The 20,433-nt window shown below is 39.8% G+C and overlaps 4 protein-coding genes across 7 annotated transcripts; 1 reads left to right on the top strand and 3 right to left on the bottom strand.

Moving 5' to 3' along the window:
* Positions 1–1,908: 1,908 nt before the first annotated feature.
* si:ch211-150o23.3 (uncharacterized) lies at positions 1,909–8,362 on the top strand. Its single transcript, XM_020632236.3, has 8 exons — positions 1,909–2,320; positions 2,981–3,019; positions 3,098–3,400; positions 3,964–4,272; positions 6,463–6,777; positions 6,872–7,021; positions 7,113–7,177; positions 7,462–8,362. The coding sequence occupies exons 1-7, from the start codon at positions 2,290–2,292 to the stop codon at positions 7,154–7,156; spliced, it is 1,191 nt and encodes a 396-aa protein (XP_020487892.2). The 5' UTR covers positions 1,909–2,289; the 3' UTR covers positions 7,157–7,177; positions 7,462–8,362.
* Positions 8,363–8,816: 454 nt separating this feature from the next.
* LOC109982834 (lamina-associated polypeptide 2, isoforms beta/delta/epsilon/gamma) lies at positions 8,817–12,071 on the bottom strand. The gene is made up of 7 exons (XM_020632238.3): positions 11,855–12,071; positions 11,590–11,688; positions 11,010–11,041; positions 10,635–10,660; positions 10,444–10,491; positions 10,280–10,342; positions 8,817–10,162 (listed from the first exon to the last, which is right to left on the bottom strand). Exons 1-7 carry the CDS (start codon positions 11,934–11,936, stop codon positions 9,952–9,954), a joined length of 561 nt encoding a protein of 186 aa, XP_020487894.2. The 5' UTR covers positions 11,937–12,071; the 3' UTR covers positions 8,817–9,951.
* A 1,063-nt stretch (positions 12,072–13,134) lies between these two features.
* si:dkey-183p4.10 (enolase-phosphatase E1) lies at positions 13,135–16,535 on the bottom strand. 4 transcript variants are annotated; one of them, XM_020632232.3, is made up of 7 exons: positions 16,353–16,535; positions 16,003–16,045; positions 14,225–15,925; positions 13,918–13,984; positions 13,757–13,823; positions 13,550–13,672; positions 13,135–13,449 (listed from the first exon to the last, which is right to left on the bottom strand). In XM_020632232.3, the coding sequence occupies exons 1-7, from the start codon at positions 16,425–16,427 to the stop codon at positions 13,333–13,335; spliced, it is 2,193 nt and encodes a 730-aa protein (XP_020487888.2). In that variant the 5' UTR covers positions 16,428–16,535; the 3' UTR covers positions 13,135–13,332. The 4 variants fall into 4 exon arrangements, with proteins under 4 accessions (XP_020487888.2, XP_020487889.2, XP_020487891.2 ...); XM_020632233.3 differs by having other exon boundaries at positions 14,225–15,910; positions 16,353–16,534; XM_020632235.3 differs by having other exon boundaries at positions 14,225–15,910; positions 16,251–16,354.
* Positions 16,536–16,547: 12 nt separating this feature from the next.
* Positions 16,548–19,430, bottom strand: dnase1l1l (deoxyribonuclease I-like 1-like). Its single transcript, XM_020632239.3, has 9 exons — positions 19,276–19,430; positions 19,025–19,184; positions 18,845–18,933; positions 18,658–18,744; positions 18,177–18,298; positions 17,500–17,612; positions 16,982–17,139; positions 16,801–16,897; positions 16,548–16,725 (listed from the first exon to the last, which is right to left on the bottom strand). Exons 2-9 carry the CDS (start codon positions 19,163–19,165, stop codon positions 16,645–16,647), a joined length of 888 nt encoding a protein of 295 aa, XP_020487895.1. The 5' UTR covers positions 19,166–19,184; positions 19,276–19,430; the 3' UTR covers positions 16,548–16,644.
* Between the last annotated feature and the right edge of the window lie 1,003 nt (positions 19,431–20,433).

Raw genomic sequence — 20,433 nt, 5'->3', positions numbered from 1 at the left:
TACTCACCCCAGGTACTTTTTTATACTTTGTTACATAAGAATACATTAAGCTTCTATGACCCGGATCAACCTATTAAAAAACATTTGTTGTTCAAATGAAGGAAGACATGTACTCATTGTCCTACATTAAGTGCAAATATAAACTGCAAATAACTTACTTCCGTAATTGGAGTCCTCAGTCACTGCGTTTTAATGTAAAGGCACCTTTAGCAGCACTTCTAGTCTTGACTCAGTGTGATTGGTTAAAATCAGGTGAGGGAATGCAGACAAGATACATTGATGAATTTTCCTATCACCGATTAGGGATTAAATTAAGGTCTGCCTCTCAGCCGCTTTAAGATCTTGAGTGTTATTGGGGAACAGCTCTGGTTTGCATGGGGGAAAAACATCTTAAATTTGAGTTTTCTTTTAGATTGAAGCAGGTTTCAGGATTTGTTGGAGTCCATTTGTATGTTAATGTCACACATCGTCTGCACGTGTCTCTGCTTTTGATGAATAGTGGTCCAACATGACCACAGAAAAAGTTGCTAAGTAAAGCATTTATATTGCAATAAAATCTGATGAGTATTCATTTTTAAGTAGTCATCTATGACCAGGGCTTTCATTGAATTAGTTAGTCATCTCATTGTGTGCAAAAAACATTTGACATCCCAGACCTGAGTCAGCAAATGAGCCTTCTTCCTGTTGTGGTTTTGAATTAGTCATGCACATTCTTTCCAGCTGGAAATACCAAGCAAGTGCCCAGATGGTTTTAATTTGGCAGACTAAAGCTGGAGAACTGAACTGTAATGGTGTTAAATCTCCGAGTGGTGGGTGTTTGTTTCTAGTCTATAACAGGTATACAGGTTTGGTCCCATATTAATGCTCTTCCCCCACACTCAGTAACATGTATTCAACTGGGAACAACTTAATTCTCCTTAATGCAGTTTTTTTTGTTTTGTTTTCTTCAATGTAATGAAGTGATGCAACAATAAGAACAGCTAACAGGCTGGCCAATTTAAGAAAAATTACTACTACTACTTACTACTTACTACTAATGTTACCTACCACTCTTCCTTGGTATACAGTTTGCAACCCCAAATCTTTAAATGCATAATCAATTCTGCAGCTACAAGATTCAAGATTCAAGATTCAAGATTTTTATTTGTCACATGCTCATACAGATGTGCAGTGAAATGTAAGGACTGTTCCCCAAGGCCATGCAATAAACACTCAAATTATTAATACCCATATATACAGTAAAATAGAATATAATGTAAAAAATGTAAAAATAATTATTTGAATGTACAAAATATAAATATAGAGTAATGTAAACAGTGTAAAGTGTCCAGGGTGGACACACTGACACTTTACAAAGGCAATCAATCATTGATTTGTAGAAATCCCCACTTACTGCTTCAACAGCTCTTACCTTGTGGAGTCACAGCAGAGATAACTCATGAGTGTCATAATGACCCGAATTTAACAACAAAAATAACACTTAATGTTAAAGTTTGGGCAAATCTGTACACGCAGACCTTAGGTGAATATAAACAGTAAAAAAAAAAAAATTGCAGGAATAAAAATGTCTTGGCAGCCTTTGTCCACAGAAGGAGCAATCAGAGCAAACAATTGTGCTTTGAATGTACTTAACATGTGGCATTGTATTAGGACAGACTTGGGGAAGATAAATGACAATTCCACTTTAAAGCACAAGTAAAAGATAAGATAACAATTAGCAAAACAACTTCCTAATTTAAGAACTAGGACCATACATACTTACTTGCTCCAGATTAGCTACGCACTAAAATAAGCAAACACATTAGAGTTAATGACTTATTACATAACACAACATGGCCTAGGGCAACTGGCTTGCAGCCAAGAGGAAGGCAGGCCTGCCAAACTATGACAAGAAAAGCTGGTGTAATGCAGCTTGTGGTGACCTCTGTCTGCCGCAGGGAGAACAGCGACTCTACCGGACTGACTTCTGTGGCGTCGTGACGGCATGTAGCTTCTGTACTAGTTCCGTCATGGACATCGTGTTATTGTAATTCGTCGGCTGCCTCTCTTTGTTTGGACACAACATTATCGATGCATTAGTCTGTTCTCGACAATGTCTCGTAAGCTACGCCAGCAAAGTGGCTCAGCTTTTGCTACAGCTGCTACGTGTTAGCTTTTTTTTTTTTTTAGTTTTCAAGCCTTTTTTGTTGCACACGAGCTAGCTGATGTCTCGTTCGATCGCGAGCTTTAAAAGGCTGTTAGCATCATCACCACGACAACCGGCCAGCTGATGGACGGCTGAGGGAAACCATGCTGAGATTCCTCCATATCCTTTTAACAGGTAACCTTAAGCCACGGCTGCTATTAATGGTTTAGCTAAGCTGGTTTGCCAGCTGACTCTGAACTAGTTCCAAGGTTTTATTTTTATACCACCTGTGTTTCTGTAACGTGATAACTAAAGAAGCAAAGTTATTTGAGTTTTATTGAAAAGAGTCTTGATATTGAGTCTTAATTGCATTCAAAGGTGTCTCCCCTCTTGTTTTTACTTCTCAAAGTTACTATTTTGTAACTGTTATTCAGCCAGGTTAAACTTGCAATTAACAGTTTTTTTTTCCTCTTGTAGTTAAGAATTAGACATGTAAACTTATCATATTAAGCCTGTTACAAATACAACCACTCATAAAGGATACAGAGCTCAGTGTTTTTTTTTTTTGTTTTTTTTAGGAGAATTGTTGATTCACACGTGTGTTGTTGTTTTAGATGCTTGATGTGATTATTTATTATAGCTTTTATGTTTAGGGATGTACTGTTTAGTTTCTCTTTAAACAAGCTTTTATTCCGCCTTTGACCCTGTAACTACCACAGGATGGTAGCAGTGTGGAAAAAAGAGTTCAGTGTACCTTAATATAAGTGAAACTTAGCGTAGGCAGCTGCTATTGATGACACTTTAAATGCATTTATGTGTCCTTTAATAATCTTTTTTTTTGTCATTTCATCCCAGGCCTTTTTGGTGTTCTGTGGGATGGAGTTAATGCTTTTGGTAAGCATCATTTGATATTAACCTTCAACATCCACAATTATTCCCTCGCTGTCTAAGTCATTGTCCTCTGCTCCACAGGAGGGGTCCGACTAGTGGATGGGGAGAACAAATGTTCTGGCAGGGTTGAGGTGCTCCGCCATGACCAGTGGGGGACTGTTTGTGACCATGCTTGGGACTTTCGAGAGGCTGACATTGTTTGTCTGGAACTAGGATGTGGCTTAGCTGAATCTGAATCAGCTTCATTTGGTCCAGGCAGGGGCCAGATATGGCTACGGCATGTCCAATGCTCAGGACACGAGTCCAGTTTGACCCGCTGCGCAGTTTTCCTCCACAGTAACTCCCAATGCACCCATGACAATGACGCAGGGGTGAAATGCTCAGGTGAAATTAAGCTCTCTTTAGACATTTCCTCGAACAAAAAGAAGTACCAGATTGCTGACAGTGCAGTTCTGATGTGATTAAGATGGCATTCTTGTCGTTTCCATTTTTCAGGTCACTCAAGTATCTAATCTTTGATTTGGTAAACATAAATACTAAATCCTGTGTAGAGACAATGGTTATCCAAAATATGATGATCTAGACAAATACCTTGTGTCATTATTTTTCGCACTTAAGTATCAAAATGTGTTGCCGTGCTAGTTGTCATGTCAAGGTCAAATTGGACTTTTGTCTATTACTCCACCCTACTTATTGATTCATTCAGTTTACCACAAGGCATATAGCATTATAAGAAAGCAGTTAACCTAAAACACAGAATCATATTTCTTACATTTTAAAAATGGACAGGTAAATTCATTGTTTTAAGTAAAAGTGATACTTCAGTTACTGTACAACACAAACAGCATATACACAGACTAAGTTATAAACTCGTCCATGGTGTCATTCAAATGGATTTTATATTTGCATTTAACTTTTGTGATATGCCTATTTGTTTTTTTTCACAGGTACCCTTTTAATGCCCACCCTCACCCTGCTGTCACCTCACACTGTGTTCTCCCCGGGGGAGGCTGTGAGCTTCGGCTGCAGCGTTCTGCTGGGTCACCACCGCAGTGACTTTCACCTGTACAAGCACGGAGTGTCCACTCCACTGGTCACACAGAGAGCAGACCAGACCCAGGCCACAGTGGAGCTCACGCTTTCTGACATAGAGACTTTTCACCAGGGCAGCTACAGTTGTCGGTACAGGATCAAAGGCGGCTTCCCTTCTCAGCTTCTCAGCTCTCCGCCCAGCAACTCCATCAATATCACAGTGGGTGAGTCATACCTGCATTGTATAATCCAATGTTAATGCACCCAAGGCCCATTCCCATTCGGTGTCTGGTTGTGCAATCTTTAATAGACAAGTTATTCTTAGCCTGTCTCAATCCTCAACAGTCCATAAACTTTAATACGGTTTTATTTCTTTTAAGATTAGGTAGGCAATTTATTTTGTATGAGAAGTCTGAACCTTTCTTTTATGTCTACCTGCACACACTCTACCTGCGCAATTATTGCACATGACAAGAGGCTTTTAAAGTCTAAAGCTGGCAAAGTAGTTGCACAAGAGTGGCGGAGAAATGTAGAAATAGGCTGCATCTCTTATTTTTCGTTTGCTGGCTCCTCTATCCTCGCTTGAACCGGAACTTGTTCCGTGCCGCCATGTTGAAGGACGTCTCAAGTCTCTTATTTCAACACAGAGGATCGAGGATCTAGGAAACATGGGACCAGCCTTTTCTGAAGACTTTTTACTGACAGCCCCGCCACCGTCCCAAATATCACTCATTGATTGGACGCGGATAAACGACTTCATCATTATTATTATTATTATTAGTATTATTAGTATTATTATAACAGCTAATATTTCTTTTGATGATCACTCAGACTGTTTGTTGACAGTCTGATGCAGAGGGAGTCTGACAGAAACATGTTTTACATTCATCGTGATCTTTAATGATCGGTTTGAAAATGGTATGAATCCTGTTTTGCTGAAATTTTGATCCTTATAGAAATTGCCAATAATCCTGAGACATCCTTAGTGTTTATAAAATACAGAGTTCACGATCAGATTATCAGTCAAAAAAAAAAAAAAAAGATAAATCATTTGATATTAAAGCTTTTATCCGGTAGAAATGGTCTGTATGTTTTTTGTATTAGCAGACTGTTTGTTATCATGTAAAGCACACAGACTATACACTGTTACTGTGTGTATTTTATTAGAAATAATACAGAGGGTATTTGTGCGGACACAAATAGCTGTTAAAGCCGACTGACAGCTGAGCGGGGATCAGCTGATGTCATCTTCACATACGTACGTAGCTTCACGTGACGCCACGGAGGAAATGACGTCTGATGTCTCTTAAAACATATTTCCTCGTTCCTCTCTCCTCCGATTGGTTTCCTCTCTCCAAGCATCTCTGGTGGAAGGGATTAAGATGCAAGTGAGGGAAGCAAGTGAAGGAAACATGGATGCAATTTAAGAGACATGCAAAATGCAGACAATGATGCGCTCTCTCATAGACTTGTCCTGCAGAGTAATAGAGACAAAGAGCAGGTTCTGTGGAATTAGCTGTGGCCTTTCTTGGTTCTCTTGCTTTTTCTTAGCAAGAGGTAGCTAAGAAAAAGACATGAGAAAGATATTTGAATAACAAATGTCCACAGTGTCAGCGGGAGAGAACAGATACAGGAAGAATTATGTGACATACAGCGCATGTTCCATGATATGTTGCTGGATGGACCAGACGCCGTGATTCAGATCCCCCCCCCCCCCCCCCCCCCCCCCCCCCCCCGGTGTAAAAGTAAGCCACGCTTTGAAAAAGGTCCCATACAAAGTGTGATGGACTTATTCTTTTATTTAGAAGAAGATAAATACCTTGTTTATCCCAAGAGGAAAAAATCATTTTTACACTCTGGTGTTGAGACATCCTACACACGCATAGTCTGGGGGGGTTCTGTGCCTTGCTCAAGGTCACCTCGGCAGTGCTCAGGAAGTGAACCTCTCCAGCTACCAGACCTAATTCCAGGCTTGTTCCACTCTGGGACTTGAACCGGTGACCCTCCGGTTCCCTACCTAAGTCCCTACAGACTTAGCTTCTGCTGCCAAACAGCATTTAGACTGGGATTCTCAGATGACGTGCAGTAAGGACCAGCTCTCTTACTTTGCACTGAAGAGGTCCGGTTTAAACTAAACCGACTAATGTCGAGACAATCTATCTTGTACAATAAATACCAATCTCCGTATAAGAGAAGCAGTATTGTCTGACAATTTACAGAGTGCTCTAACTGTATACTCCTGGAATAAACCCAAAATCTTTCAGTCAAGCACAGGCAAACAGACAGACAGAGACGTGCTGCCATGTTGGAGGGGGTTATTAACAAAAAAATGAAGAATAACTGATCATTTAAAAAGACTAAAGTCTGAATGACCCTTTATAACCGTATTAATATTTTTATTGATCTGATTTCAGTGGAACTCCTGACTCCTCAGCACTGGTACAACACATCTGCTGAGGCCCCCGCCGGTTCTGTCCTTAAAGGCCACAGCTTTAACATCACCTGCTCCACCCTGCAGCAGTACCCTGGAGGCTCCTTCCAGCTTCGTCTGATACGCTCCAATGGCACAGTGCGCCAGTCCCTGCCTGCCCTCACCCCGTCCGTCACTTTCACCTTTTCCAACGCACAGAGCTCCAACGAGGGCTACTACTACTGCCTGTACCGGGTCCAGCTGGGTGGACGCACTTTTGTTTCCAGAGAAAGCCAGCCCCTGCCTATAGCCATCAGAGGTGAGATAGCTTCTAAACACAGGCCATATACACACAACGTTCAGTAGATGTAGGCTTGTATGAGTAAGTTACTGATAACTCCTCTTTCCCTCAGACCCAGATCCAGTACTGAGTCCGATGGTGATCAGCTGGCTGGTGTCTGGTGTAACATTTGTTGTAGCCGTCATTGTCATCATCATCGTGGCCAAGGTGCTGTGTAACAAAGAGAAGAAGCCCTCTGAGCTGGAGCGAGAGACCAGAACCTGTAAGTTTATTTTTCATCTTTGACAGAAGTAGGATCTTAAGCAAATGTCTTGTATGTGTTGTAAAATGTAGAGATGTACTTCTGTTTCCAGGTGTGGACAACACTTACGTTGCCTTAACAATTAACAAGCTATGACCGGGAAACGGACAACTAGAGGTAAAGAAAGTTGTAATTCATGCATAATAAACTATTGTTATGAAATAGTAGATACTGTCATACCATCTAGATACGGGTTAATTTACGATGCACTGAAACGCATACACCAAACCCATGTGATCACCATTCATTTGACTTTGAAAACCAAAAGGCACCAGTTATGATTCAAAGCTGTTACATACTTTAACTTCACTATTACGTCACTTTGTAGAGATCAGATTTTGTTTGATATTTAAGGGCATTTTTTCCACTCTTGTGAAGTCTTTTGTTTCTCTCATTCACAGATAGAAGGCTCACTGTGAGTCCATCGTTGATTTAGTCAGCAGTGGATGTAGCCCTGAACAGAACGGCTTGGCTGGTCGTCCTCTGGAAGAAATACCACCTCTGGTCCTGGTTCAGCACAGTTAAGATGGGGCACAGTTTTTTGCCGGACTCTAACAAAGACCTATCTAAGACTGTGCTGTAATACTTTAGTGTTACTGCTGGGAAACTATGGGAATACTTGGCTTTTCAGAATTATAATTTGGTAAGATGTCAGTCAACGGCTGCAAAAGAGAAGGCCACGAACAGCCATGCTTGCTATGTATTTAATATTGTTATCTCTACAAGTTTATTTTTGTTATCTCCATAATCTTCTTAAAAGTAACTTATCACCCAGGTCACAGGATACTTTTTAAGAACTTGGAGACAAATGTGGGTAATATGATCCCTAGGATTTTCCACTTCAATATCACTGTCATAACCATCGAGGATGACTCATGGCTACATTTTCGTTAGGTGGGGAGGCCGATCTGAATGTTTCTTTTGTAAAAATAGATAAAACTGTAATTTTTGCCTTTTACCTCGATTGAATACATTTTGGTGCGTTGATCAATTATTGGTCGTCTTTAATCGACATTTTACGTTTGAATCAGTTACAACAGTTCTCTCCAAATCATGTGTGCACTCTTGCAAGATGGAAATCCTCATAGACATTACTGGCAATAAGAGGAAACAAACTCCTGTTTTCTTGTGAAAATGTGTCAAACTTGTGTTCTCGAGATAACTGTAACAAAAAAGCAAGCACGGTTGTTTTTGGCAGACAAACTGTAAAAACTACTCCAGTGTTGTTTCAAGCTTGACTTCAGGTTCGCCCTGACCCAGGATGGGTTGAGTGGAACACTACATAAAGCTAGTGGAAACTGATATGGGTTCCTCAGGTCTCAGTGTGTATATGCAGTTAAAAACATTCTTTTTCTACTTATTATCAGATGACACTAAAGGTTAAGCTCTACTAGCGTATTCTGTATTATCGTCTTTAAATCAATGATCCTTAAAGGAGTAGATGTTTTGTATTTCAAGTCTAACCCTGCGATGCATCTTACGTCATTTACAACATGTACTTATTGCACTTATAGAAGTGTAAATAGACGATGTAGTTGATTGTAATTATGGCTGCTGGGTTTCATCAAGTGTGTTTAACAATCTACAAGTAGTGTTACCGATTGTACTGTGGGCTTTTTGTAGCGTCAGATCACCCTGAGGAAAAAAAAGATCCAACATCATGCATCATTGTTTTACAGTTTTAAACCTTCCATTATGACTACAATTAAGGTTTTATTTCTTCCCTTAATAAATAACTTGAAGCTTCAAACGTTGATATATATACAAGCTCTTTAACATGTTGAAGTAGCAAACAGATCACAACATCAGAGTCCACAGGATGCCTCAGCAGTATTTCTGTTCAACTGACAGTAGGAAGCATTGTTGTCGCTCAACTTAGTATGAACTTCAAGAGTTTAGTGGAAAATTATGTTAACAATATACACAGAATAATATACCCTTATTAGCAAGTACAATAAACCAGAAAAAAAAGGTCTGGGATGCTGTTGGAACATCTTTGATAGTGAACTGCAGATTGTATCATACACATTGTAACACAACTTAAGAGTTTGTTTTCAGATGGGATCACTTCAGTTCAATGTTTATTAGAGCAATCAAAAGTAGCTTAAAGGAAAATGCGAAATTCTCTCCTCAAATTAAAACTATAAAGAAAAATGTACAAAATCATTTTAGTGTAAAATTACAGTATATTGCTTTCCCACAATAGTATTACATGGGTTAATAACACAAGAGTGCTCCTCATATGCACCTAGAGTCACTGTTAGCTGCTGTGGCTTAACAGCAGATATTATTGGTTGAAGTTCTCTGCAATACAAAGGAGAAGACTAATATTCGCTTTGCAGTTTGTGACGCTCAATGTGCCAACAAAACCTTATGGCTTTCTAAATGTTGGACCGCTGATTAAACCATACACTGAAACTGTTGGTGGCAAGATCTGTCACAGTTATTGTGGATCATAGTTGGAGGGAGTTGGGTGTCTTAAATTGAATTTCTTGGCATATTCAGCGCTGCAAGCCAAATAAAAAAAAAAAAAAAAAGACTGCTGTGCAGGGAAGAGCTTCAAAGCGTTGAACAGAATACCCTGAAACAATCTGGATCGATATAAAAAGCAGCTCTCCAGGAGAGGGGCAGAAGCAGTTTGTGCTCTCTTTTCAGGGATATGTCTTGTGAAGGTTAGTGTAGCTGCACTGAAGATGTGTGAGAGGCAAACATGTTTTTTTACCTTAAAGCCAAAGCAAGCTAATTTACTGCAATTAAAATGAATACAAATATCTGAAATACCATAAAACCACCAATCTGTAAAATAAGGGTAGTCATCAAAATACATTCCTCATATTAAAATGCATAATAAAGTGAAACAGCTCAACTAAGTGAGCACAGTAAAACAAAAGTTATTTGATTCCTTTGAGGGGTTCATTCATCTCCATACTGGAAAATACGATGTAGAGGAAGACAGCTACAGCCAGGAAGAACACAAACTGAACCCAGAGTGGTATGAGGCGAGACGACTTGGGTGTCTGCGGGGCTTCAGGAACCACTTTCGGGGGTGTCGCTTTCAAATAGGAAGATCTGTAGGTGGACGGCGTGTCGTACATGTAGGGTCTAAAAGGGAAACGCGGACAATTATGCTACACAAACAAATCACATTTATAATCACATCAGAGATACTCAGTGGGATAAATGAACGGTGATGACACTTTGTTGTATCAACACACTTACTCATTGGCGTCACTTCTTCCTCTGTATTCAGGCTGTGACCTCGGGTAGCTGGAGTAGGATGTTCTGTAGAGAGGAGATGCACAACAGGACATTTATCTGTGACTGTATACTCCTCACCAAATGACACAACAGCTACATCAAAAAGTTGTGTGGCTAAAACTTACTCATGTTCCCCTGCAGTCCACTCTGGTCTTGACCTTAAGTAAGACCTACTGAATAGACAAACATATATTTTTTAATTAAAACAGATTTGGGTTTGGTGATTAGATTCATGTAAAAATGACAAGACGAGGACAGAAGAAAACTGGTGAGTGTTGCTTGGAGGTAAGAAAATGAGGATTGTTAGAGAACAGACCTGTCTCCTGAACCGTCGCTCTTCACCTGCAAAGTGCAGAAAGTTGTAAAATGATATCAGTGTGTATGTACACATGCACAGTACACATATACACACAACAACCTCACAGTATTTCATTTCATTTACTGGAACCCACGCCTCATTGACCTTTCCGATCAGATTAGGGAAAAATGGATATCATATTACCATAGAAATGATTCTGAATATCTGTGATCAAATCAATGTTTTGCGTGTGGATATTTCTATTTGTTTGCTAAATCTGATCAAGAAGAAGGCTACAGTTGTTTTTCTCTTATCTCGCAGTGGTCACACTCAGAATTCATCAAAAGCGATGTGATGTAAAGGAAACAAAAAAACCTTTAAAGCGATACTTACCGGTGTCCTGTAAACATAGGTGACCTCCTCCTCTGAAATGAAAACACAAACATTAGGCTGGAGGTCAACACATTCAGGATGTCTCGATTATTATTTTTTTAATATTGCCCCACAGCACTTAATAACCATTTATGTGTTACAATATGTTGTTTATGTTTATCATTGACTAGTAATGTATGTTAAATGTTGCTGTGCAGAGGAACTAACAGACAACCTGACAGCTGTAACTTTCAGTGTTACAAAGGGCAATTTGAATTTCTCTGTCCTTACATTAAACACTAGTATACCATACGAGCTGTGATATGTATAAAAAAAAACAACTAACCAATCACTTCAACAGGTGTGCATGAACATAAAACAATTGTTCCAACATCTCATATCACAATAGTTAGTAAACAAACACCCTGAAACAGAGTCTTAGAAGATCTAGGCATTTGATGCTTTGATCACTTAACACTGGAGCATTTTCCACATTCAACCTCTGAGAGATGTGAAATGATGTTTAATCAGTTCTGGCATACTTGTACATTTATTTCAACCTGTTGATTATGTGTATATTGTATCAGAATGTAGATGTTACCTTCTTCTCTGTAGTAGGTTTGGTCAGATGATGGTTTCACTCTTTTCCCTTTGGCCATTACCTCTTTCAGTTTCCTTTCATATAGACTTCTGGTGGAGTCTGAGGGGGGGGGGGGGGGGGGGGGAACAAGTGGCATAACAAACACGTATACAATGAACACATACCAAATCAATAAGTCAGGGGTAACTTCTCTGAACACACAGAGGTCTGTGAAGTTAACTTGCGTGGACGTTTATTCAAAACACATGAAGTCTGAGCCACTCACCGACGACAGGCCCGTGCTTTATCCCGTATCCATCAAGTAGGTCGGTTAGTTCCTGCGCAGATTTACTGCTTAGTGAAGACATTTTCTTTGAACTTGACTTATTTGCTGAGGTTGCTGTGTAACGTTAGGTTTTTATGTCTCGTTTTAGCCCAGCTGCGGATTTGGTTGCCAAAAAAGACAACAATCATAGCTCCTCCCAAGATTAACATCGGCGCGCTCGTTTTTTTGCGCAGGGGCGGTTGAGACAATTCCATGTGGAGTCTAACGCCTTGCTTAGAAGCACGGCGAGCTTTGTCTCCGCCCTCGTTTGTTTGTCAAGGTGGATAAAACTCTTTGCACTCGCAGGACATCATTTCCGTTTCCGTAAGACAGATTCTTCTTCTACGGTGATATGTATTCTCTTACCTTTAGAGAGAGAAAAAAATAACAGCGCCAACAATACGTTTTTAATATTGACTCATAGAAACGCTAATCCACAATTATTTTCACGGGATGAAAGTATTCATGTCATAATTTAAATATATTTAATCACGAGGCAATGCTCTTTTAACAAAACAAATACAAAGTAGTTGCACGTTTGCCAAAAATATTAAAAGAAAATACCTCATAATGCTCATAATGCACAATGACCCCCCCCCCCCCCCCCCCCCCCCCCCCCTTGGTGGTGTTATAATCATAATTTCGCGAAAAGTGCATTGGCATGAGGCAGAGTTTTAAAATGATGCTTATTTGTAGTACAACTGTATATAACATCAAAATACTTTTGTGTGGTTAAGTGGCCCGTCCACGGTTATATTCATAAACAGTGACCTGTAAGAAGACTACTCTTGCATATTTAGTCAGTGCATACAAGCCAATTAGAGACAGCACAGATTGCAGCATAGCCTACTTCTAAATATTGTCAATCAATCAATGGAATAAGTGAATAAGAGGAGATTTACAAGTAGGTATAGCCTATGGAGAAAAGTGGTTATAGGCCTACTCCCTGTACCTGCATTTACCCTGCATTACACTGCACATTATGTGACAATTCTTCATAACTTTAAATTACATTTTGTTTCCATACTCTCTATCTGCAGTGAATAATAACTGTAATGTAATAACTGTAGATATGTACAGTATATTAAAAAAAAAAAGGAAGCGAGGTACAAGTATGTCAAAGTATGTTCCTTTGATAAGTATTTAACCTACTAAGTTTCCGTCCTTTTCAAAACAGTAAATTCATCAGATTTAGGACTCAGCCCTTATTTAATGTGGTTCATACAAATAAGTCAGCGTCATTGTGGACACAGTTAAATCTTTATTTAGCACAAACGTTATAGATCAGAAAACATGACAGCATACTTTATTGCTTTAAAAAACAATCTGGGAAAAAAATATTGTCTTCGTGAATTTATATATGAGCTTGACATTATGAATGAAATGAAACAAATTATAATGATTGAATATGTATTTATAAAATGTATATGTATTTGCCCCTAAAAGAAAGACAATGGGCTGAACATTGCTTCTTGGTCTGTGACCAACCACAACATGACCAGTCCCGTCAGTATCACCACAGCCATCTTCAGAGTCATCTTCAGCATGTTTAGACGCTGCAGGAACAGAGAAGACAACAGGAAGGCATGGGTAAATAAACAATAAAGAAACACATGAGCGAAGTGAATGGTTATTAAACAGCAAATGAGTGGTCACTTTGTGTTTCCTTGAAGATTTTGGTGTGTTTCTGAGATCTGGCACATTCTCTGTTATCTCAGTGTTTGGGAGATCACAACCAGGTATCATTTCCATGTTGTCATTCTCAGGCTCCCGTGATTCCTGTGCAATGGCAAAGCAGTTAAGAAATATTGCATTTTTATTGTGTTCCATGTGTGTGTGCTTTTTTTGTGTCTGAATGCAAACCTCAGATGTTTCTCCAGAGCTCCGGTCCTCCTCCCCTTCTGTGGAGCTGCTGAGTGACTCTCTCTCACTGTAAGGAAAGGAGAAAGTGGAAGGTAGTTTGGATATTTTTGCAAAGCTCATGTTGTTGTTTAAAAAATCTTTTTGAGGAGAGTGCTGCTTACCTGTCGGTTTCAAAGTGAATGACTTGAGAGAGTGGATTTGTACAAAACTGGACTTTGCTCTGCCTCCCTGTAAAAAAGCACACATGGAAACTGATGAATTGTGAAATGCATCCAACACTTAAATACTAAAGATTTGGGGCATGGTTTAGCTACAATCCTTGACGCACTGGTCTCAGTTTGACTCCCAAGCTTGATGCTGTTTGGTGAACATCATCCCTCCTACATTTCATGTCACTCTACTATCTGAATAAAAAGCAAAAGCCCCAACAAATATTAAAAGAAAAACTAAAGATTTCTCTTCACTCACCTTCTCTTCCTTCCTCTCTGTCACTGTCGTCATAAAACTTGAAGAAAGCCTTGATTCTCTCCTGCTCTTGATCCCAGTTCCTGTCTTCTTCATATTCATCATCTACTTGCTGTCCCGGCTCGATAACCTCGTAGGGTTTAATCAGATCAGTGGTGAAGAAAAAGCCATCGTCCAGGGATCCCTGACTAGAAGAGCTTGTGTTTTTTGCCTCCTCTCTCTGTACTGCTAAATAGTTGTTGACGTCTTGAGGACCAGTCAAATCAGAGAGCAATGTTTCCGCTATGTCTGCGTCCTCTGTGGTTAACAGGTCTTCAGATTGAAGGGTGCGAGGTCTTAGCTCATCTAGATTCCAGTTCATGTCGAGATCTGCTCTGTGGTAGTCATTTGATGTGTCCCACCTGGCAAACGCTGTTCGGTCTCCACTGGGAATCTGAGTCTCCTCATGTTCCTTGTTGTTTTCTCGTAGACCTGCATTTACTGTATATATGTCATGTTCCTCATACGTCCACTTTTCTTTATACTCATCAAGACTGGAGCTGCTGGAATCACTCTCATCTGTCTCACCTTCATCAATGCCCAACATGTTCTTGGGGATTTCTAATTCTCCTCTCTCTTTTTCTCCACTTGCAACATACATGAACTTCCCATCATCTTCCTCTAAATTTCTGCTGTACAGATGCTCCTCTCCCTCCTCGTAAGTGTCCTCGCCTCTTCCCATGCAGGTGCTATCTGTCCGAGCTCTTTCCAGGAAGGCGTCTTGGTTTGCAACTGAACTGCTTCCGTCTTGTTGGTGATAACTTCCTTGGTTTTCCTCAACATATTCACATGAAGACAAGTCTGAGGGATAATCTGCAAAGGTCTCACCTGCCTCTTGGTGCTCCTCCCCTGAGAAATCCTCCACTTTCTCCCAACACTCCTTACTCTCAACTTCAGCAAGGAGAGCCTGCTGATTCTGCACGGTTATTTCTGGAAACTCAAGACAGGCTTCCTCGTTGTCATGGTCATCTCTTGCAGGATTTTCAGCATCCCGTTTGTAGAACTGGACTTGTTCTTCTTCTTGTTCGAATTTCATGCCCTCACACTTGGAGTCACACGTGTCTACTTGCTTTGCATTCTCAATCTCTCTCTCATCATCTTCACTCTCATCACCTTTTATCCCTATCTCACCGCCACGTTCAGGGACTCTCTCGAAATAGGACACCTCCTCGTCACCTTGCTCTTCGTTTCTATCTTGAGTGTTTTCGGCACCCTGAGGGGCCAGAGGTTGTCCCTCAGCAAAGATCCTGTCCTCTTTATTACCACTGCTGCAAACTAACATCATCAAATCCCCTGGCTCTCCTATATCTTCTTCCTCATTCTCTTCATCCTCTTCAGAGACGGATCCTGCCCGTTCAGAATCTCCCTCTGAGCTTGTGCAATCCTCCGCAAGTGTTTTTTCCAAACTCATGACCCCCTCGACTTGAAAATCCTCCTCATCAGACTGGTCTTTGTCATCATTTTCTGTCATGTTTACATCTGCACTTTCCATACTCAACAAAAATGTAGTTTGAGAAGTCGCTTCCTGGTGCAGAGTGTTGTCTTCCTTTGTTTGCAAGTTTTCAGCAGAGATGTCTGAGTTGTCCTCCTCGGTGAAATTCAAATTCTCAAAATCCAAATCTCCATCAGAGAATGATGGAGCAGATGTTTCTGCAACAACATCATCTTTTGTCAATGTAAGAACTAATGTTAATCTTTTTAAAATAAGTAATAGATTCCACAAAACAAGCCAAATTTCTCACCTGAAAATGCCCCACTAAGTAGATCTGCAAAGCTTTGTTCCATCTTTGTAAAAAGTGAAAATATTTAATGTATATAGTCAAACATTAAAACATTGCCTCAAAAGATCTCTTCACTCAGAAATGAAGGGAGCACAATGTACTAATCATCTATTGTCGCTACAAGTGACTTCCTGTCAGACAGATCGTGCAAAATATGACACACTAAAACCAACAACCATGACTACAAAGTCAACATGTTTAAAGCCTACCGTAAAACTGAAGATAATCAAAAGTTGTAAGGTCCGCTAAAAAAGTGAAGTAACCAAAGTAATGTTTTGTGTTTTGTGTTTTGTGTCGCTGCAGGAACGTACCTTCATGAGCTCATGAAATGATGTCAGCTTTGATGTGGTTTTTGGTTTGAGATGCACACTGCAGCAGTCAAACATGCAGGTCCTTCACGCTGAAACAACTCGTGATTATGTGTGTCTCATACCACTGAGACAAGTGCAGTGACACATTGCAAACGATTGTGAGTAATTAAAAAGAGGACTTGTTATCAGTGAAGATTCTTTTAGTTACTTTGATTTATTTTAAAAGTTTAAATAAAGTAAAACTTCAGTTAAAATCCTTAATCCTGGTGTTCTGATGGTCGTCCTCAAAGGACTACAGCTCATTGCGGAGGAGGTAGCGATGGTTTGGCTTCAGGTCAACTTCAACAGGAAAATGGTCACTCACCTCCAGAGCCTAAAGTGCAATAAAAAGGATTAATGTTCAATTTATATGTAATCCAGTCAGAAAATGATTCTTTGAAATATTTACCTCCTCCTCGGTGAGATGGAAATTCTCTTTGAAGTTGAATGGTTGAGCTGAACCTGGCACTATACTGGAAATAATCTCACGTCCATGGACAATGATCCTGTTTGGAAAACAATACTATCTTGTAAGGTACGACCTGTCCAATGTTCTAAAAGCAAAAATGGAGTTCCCATCAGTTTCTTACCTGTCATAAGCACAGTGTGTTTTCTCACGGACAGTGGTGTCCTGTTCATCGCCTATCAGCCAGCGAAATCTTGGGTCACTCCTCAGGCGCACAGCTCTCCAGCCCTTGATGGTGACGTAGCTGCAGTCAGCATTAAGGTCCCCTAAGATCATCACATTCTGCGGAAATTACAGGAAGGAAGAAGGGAAGTTTCACAGATTAAAATCACTCATAAAAAAACCAACATGAGGCTGAGCAGAGGAACTCTAAACCAAAAGAAAGAATAAGAATGACCAAAACGAGGCGCAGATGGCCTAGTGTTCAGATGGCCCCCATGTATGGAGGCTATAGTCCTGTAAGTGAGCGGCTCAGGTTAGAGTCCGGCCTGTGCCTCCTTTCCCACATTTCATTCCCATCCCCAATCTCTCTCTCTCTAGTTTCCTACTCTATCTACTCCCCTATTAAAAAAAATACATAAAACCCCCATAATAAATAAAATAAAAAGACGAAAACAAGTAAAAAAAAAAGAAGAGAATCACATCAGTCTTCCACTTCTGGTGAACTCCTTTGAAGACAGTATAGAGCTGGTCCATCTCCTTCATGGCATTTCTGGGACAAGTGTGCTGCCCGATAAGGACAAAATCCTTCACCACTACAACAAAAAGAAAATCAGTTATTAGACATACTATAGTCAACTACGACTTTTACTCTGAATGTGTTTACGTACATCAAGTTTCACAATCTTTCTGGTTTTAAATTAGATTATATATAAATTATAAATTATACTTATATGTAGCTTAGATCGAACAAAAAGGAACTTGTCTGTGCATGTGCAGGTGTCTCTTGAATTCCTATAAATGTAGTACATTTGTTATCTGATGATAATGAGCTTGTTTTTAGTACTTAAACTTAAACTGTGCTGCATTAAGTTGTTTTCTCTTCCTCTGGTCATAAGATGGGAGCAACAAATGAGATAATCCTCTAATTACTTCACATGCACACATGACAGAGAGTTTTTAGAAGGATAGTGACTTGTATCCATCTGTTATAATCCATGTTTTCATGATCAAGAAGAGAGCTTTACCAGAGCTCTTTAAAGCAGATTTTTTTTCCTATTAACATGTACAAAAAAACATCAGAGATACTCTTGAGGTATCTATGTTTGTGCTGGTGCAGTTTGTTTTGCTATTGAATTGAAAAAGATGTTTGGTCTTACATGTGGTAGGAGAGTGAAATCGAACAATGAAAGGCTCTCTGGAGAAAACATCAGTATCATTGTGTCCTTCTCCTGCTGGTTTGGGATACTGATAATGCTCTTTGACCTCTAACATATTCTTCCTGGAGGAGATAAAGGAAAAAAAAGAGGTTACATTACGGAAATAATTCTTACATTAAAATGTGATTAGGGATTCCCTCCCTAGTCACATGCTGTTGTAGTGAAATTCAGAACAGCTGTGACAAAGATAATTCCAGTTTGCACTGCCTAGATATTTCTTTTTTATATAAAAGTTACATAAGCATCATTTAGTGATAATCAGCATACAATTATTATTTTCATTTATCATGGGGACACCTATTTAAAATGTACATGCATCTGTATGTTTTCAAACTTTTGTGTTGACGGATGTTTTTGTGGTCTGTGTGATTTAGAGGAACCAGTTGTTTAACAGCAATGAGACATATTTGATCAGAGTTACCTGTAAATGAAGACATACTGCTCCTTGTAGGTCTTTCTGCCAAGCCTTTCACTCGCCACATAGGAGTAAGAATTGGACTTTTCATATCTGCAGAGACATACATAAGATACATTTTAAATGAGTTAAAGGGATTGACTTGTTGGATGTTGTTGTGATGCATTAGATTTTTTTTTTTTACATCTCCTACCCGTTAAGATCATTCAACAAAGCTCGGATTGCTTCTCCTTTGGAGTCCCGGACTTCCTGAATAAGACACAAGTCACACCGAGAGAGAATCTTGGAAGCAGAAGAAGAAAAAAAAAAAAAGAGTCAGATGTCCAGTTTGTGTTGATGATGCTCTTGTTTTAGTATAAACTCATACCATTACCTTTAATAGAATCCCCATAACCTTCTTGTTGTGTGCCTTCGATTCACCAAAGCTCTGAACATTGAAAGCGCAGATTTTCAGAGATGTGACCGTGTTCAACACACAAAACCCGACAGCAAACAGCAGAACTGCTATCCTCATCTTGCACAGGGTTCCCACTCTGTAAGAAAAAGGCCGTTTGGTAACATCCTCTTTGTGAAATATTTAGAAAAAAACTATGTCACCCATCTGCACCCACAGCCCCAACTTACCTTCAGGCTCACCGAGAGACTGACCTCAGTCCAGCAAAGATCCATCTCTTCAGTGACCCAGGTGTGTTTTAGGGAACATGCAGGTAAAAGTGGGTGAAAGACAGATGTGTGTGCTGGATGTGCTGCGTCAGTGCCTGATGAGAATGGAGCTTTATCTGGAACAGTTAAAAAAACACTCAATACAACAAACAATGGTTCAGTCATGCTCAGAGAGTTCAGCTCTGGCTGTTTTAGTGAAATCAGACAATAGACGCTGCCATGTGTCATGTCCGTCACTTTCATGAACATTTGTGTAGAATTAACCAACAGTGTTACAACGACTGCAATAGGGATGGTTCTCTATCAGCGTATGATGCACCTGATGACTGTTGTGGAAATCTTTGTTATAAAGTTTATTTTTGCTCTGTATTATGTTTGTTGGCAACTGATATTCTTATGTTTACTTAAAACTGCATGATCAACAGTGTGGGCTGAAATAATGAGCACAGTGAAGCTCACTAAAGCCAAAATAAAAAATATCCCTGAACATTTATTTAAGCCTCATACTAATTTTGCACTGCCCTGCCCCTACGTGATGTATGTGTAACTACCTCCTTTTTCTAACCTCATACTTCCCCTTGTTAGGCTCCACTCTGTGCTGCTGCTGCTTCTGCACCAAGGATTACATATAAATCAGTCCTGCTTGTTTATTTCAGTAATGTGCTGTATCTTAAACATTGACATTAACTAATAAAGTACATTTATTTTAGTGCTGTGTTAACTTATTCATTAACATATCCTTTTGCTTCTCTGCCTTTGTTGAGGTTGCACAGTGGTGCTGTTGATAACTCTGCTGCCTCACAACATCTGTGTGGAGTTTAAATATTCTCCCAGTGCATGTGTGGGGTGTGTCCTCGTACTCCTGTTTCCCACCACAGTCCAAAGACATGCTCCATCGGTTAACTGGTGACTCTAAAATGCCTGATAAGGTGAAGGTGAGAGTGAATGGTTATCTTCTGTTTGTCAGCTCTGCAGCATGACAGCTGGGATTTCCTCCAGCCCTGTGTGACCTGGAACGGGATAAGGGATATAGATAGTGCATGGATGTATGCTTCTTTTACTTCTTTTACATCTACTATGATGCTTATACTGTACGTTTTACAGAACGATATTTATTTA

This window comes from Labrus bergylta, chromosome 12 (genome assembly GCF_963930695.1).
Source record: "Labrus bergylta chromosome 12, fLabBer1.1, whole genome shotgun sequence".
In the NCBI taxonomy this organism is placed as follows: Eukaryota; Metazoa; Chordata; class Actinopteri; order Labriformes; family Labridae; genus Labrus; species Labrus bergylta.
This window is presented reverse-complemented; position numbering and strand designations above follow the sequence as displayed.

What these genes read in the sequence shown, in the direction of transcription:
- si:ch211-150o23.3 (XM_020632236.3), top strand. Translation starts at nt 2,290, where the DNA reads ATGCTGAGATTCCTCCATATCCTTTTAACAG. An exon ending in CCTCCATATCCTTTTAACAG is followed by an intron (nt 2,321 to 2,980) that starts GTAACCTTAAGC and finishes ATTTCATCCCAG; the next exon opens with GCCTTTTTGGTGTTCTGTGG. An exon ending in CCTGCCTATAGCCATCAGAG is followed by an intron (nt 6,778 to 6,871) that starts GTGAGATAGCTT and finishes TCTTTCCCTCAG; the next exon opens with ACCCAGATCCAGTACTGAGT.
- LOC109982834 (XM_020632238.3), bottom strand. Translation starts at nt 11,936, where the DNA reads ATGTCTTCACTAAGCAGTAAATCTGCGCAGGAACTAACCGACCTACTT. An exon ending in AAAGCACGGGCCTGTCGTCG is followed by an intron (nt 11,689 to 11,854) that starts GTGAGTGGCTCA and finishes CCCCCCCCTCAG; the next exon opens with ACTCCACCAGAAGTCTATAT. An exon ending in GGAAGAAGTGACGCCAATGA is followed by an intron (nt 10,163 to 10,279) that starts GTAAGTGTGTTG and finishes TTTCCCTTTTAG; the next exon opens with ACCCTACATGTACGACACGC.
- si:dkey-183p4.10 (XM_020632232.3), bottom strand. Translation starts at nt 16,427, where the DNA reads ATGTTTGACTGCTGCAGTGTGCATCTCAAACCAAAAACCACATCAAAG. An exon ending in GCTCTGGAGAAACATCTGAG is followed by an intron (nt 13,673 to 13,756) that starts GTTTGCATTCAG and finishes GCCATTGCACAG; the next exon opens with GAATCACGGGAGCCTGAGAA. An exon ending in AATCTTCAAGGAAACACAAA is followed by an intron (nt 13,450 to 13,549) that starts GTGACCACTCAT and finishes CTGTTCCTGCAG; the next exon opens with CGTCTAAACATGCTGAAGAT.
- dnase1l1l (XM_020632239.3), bottom strand. Translation starts at nt 19,165, where the DNA reads ATGAGGATAGCAGTTCTGCTGTTTGCTGTCGGGTTTTGTGTGTTGAAC. An exon ending in TTATGGGGATTCTATTAAAG is followed by an intron (nt 18,934 to 19,024) that starts GTAATGGTATGA and finishes TCTGCTTCCAAG; the next exon opens with ATTCTCTCTCGGTGTGACTT. An exon ending in ATTTCACTCTCCTACCACAT is followed by an intron (nt 17,613 to 18,176) that starts GTAAGACCAAAC and finishes TTTTTGTTGTAG; the next exon opens with TGGTGAAGGATTTTGTCCTT.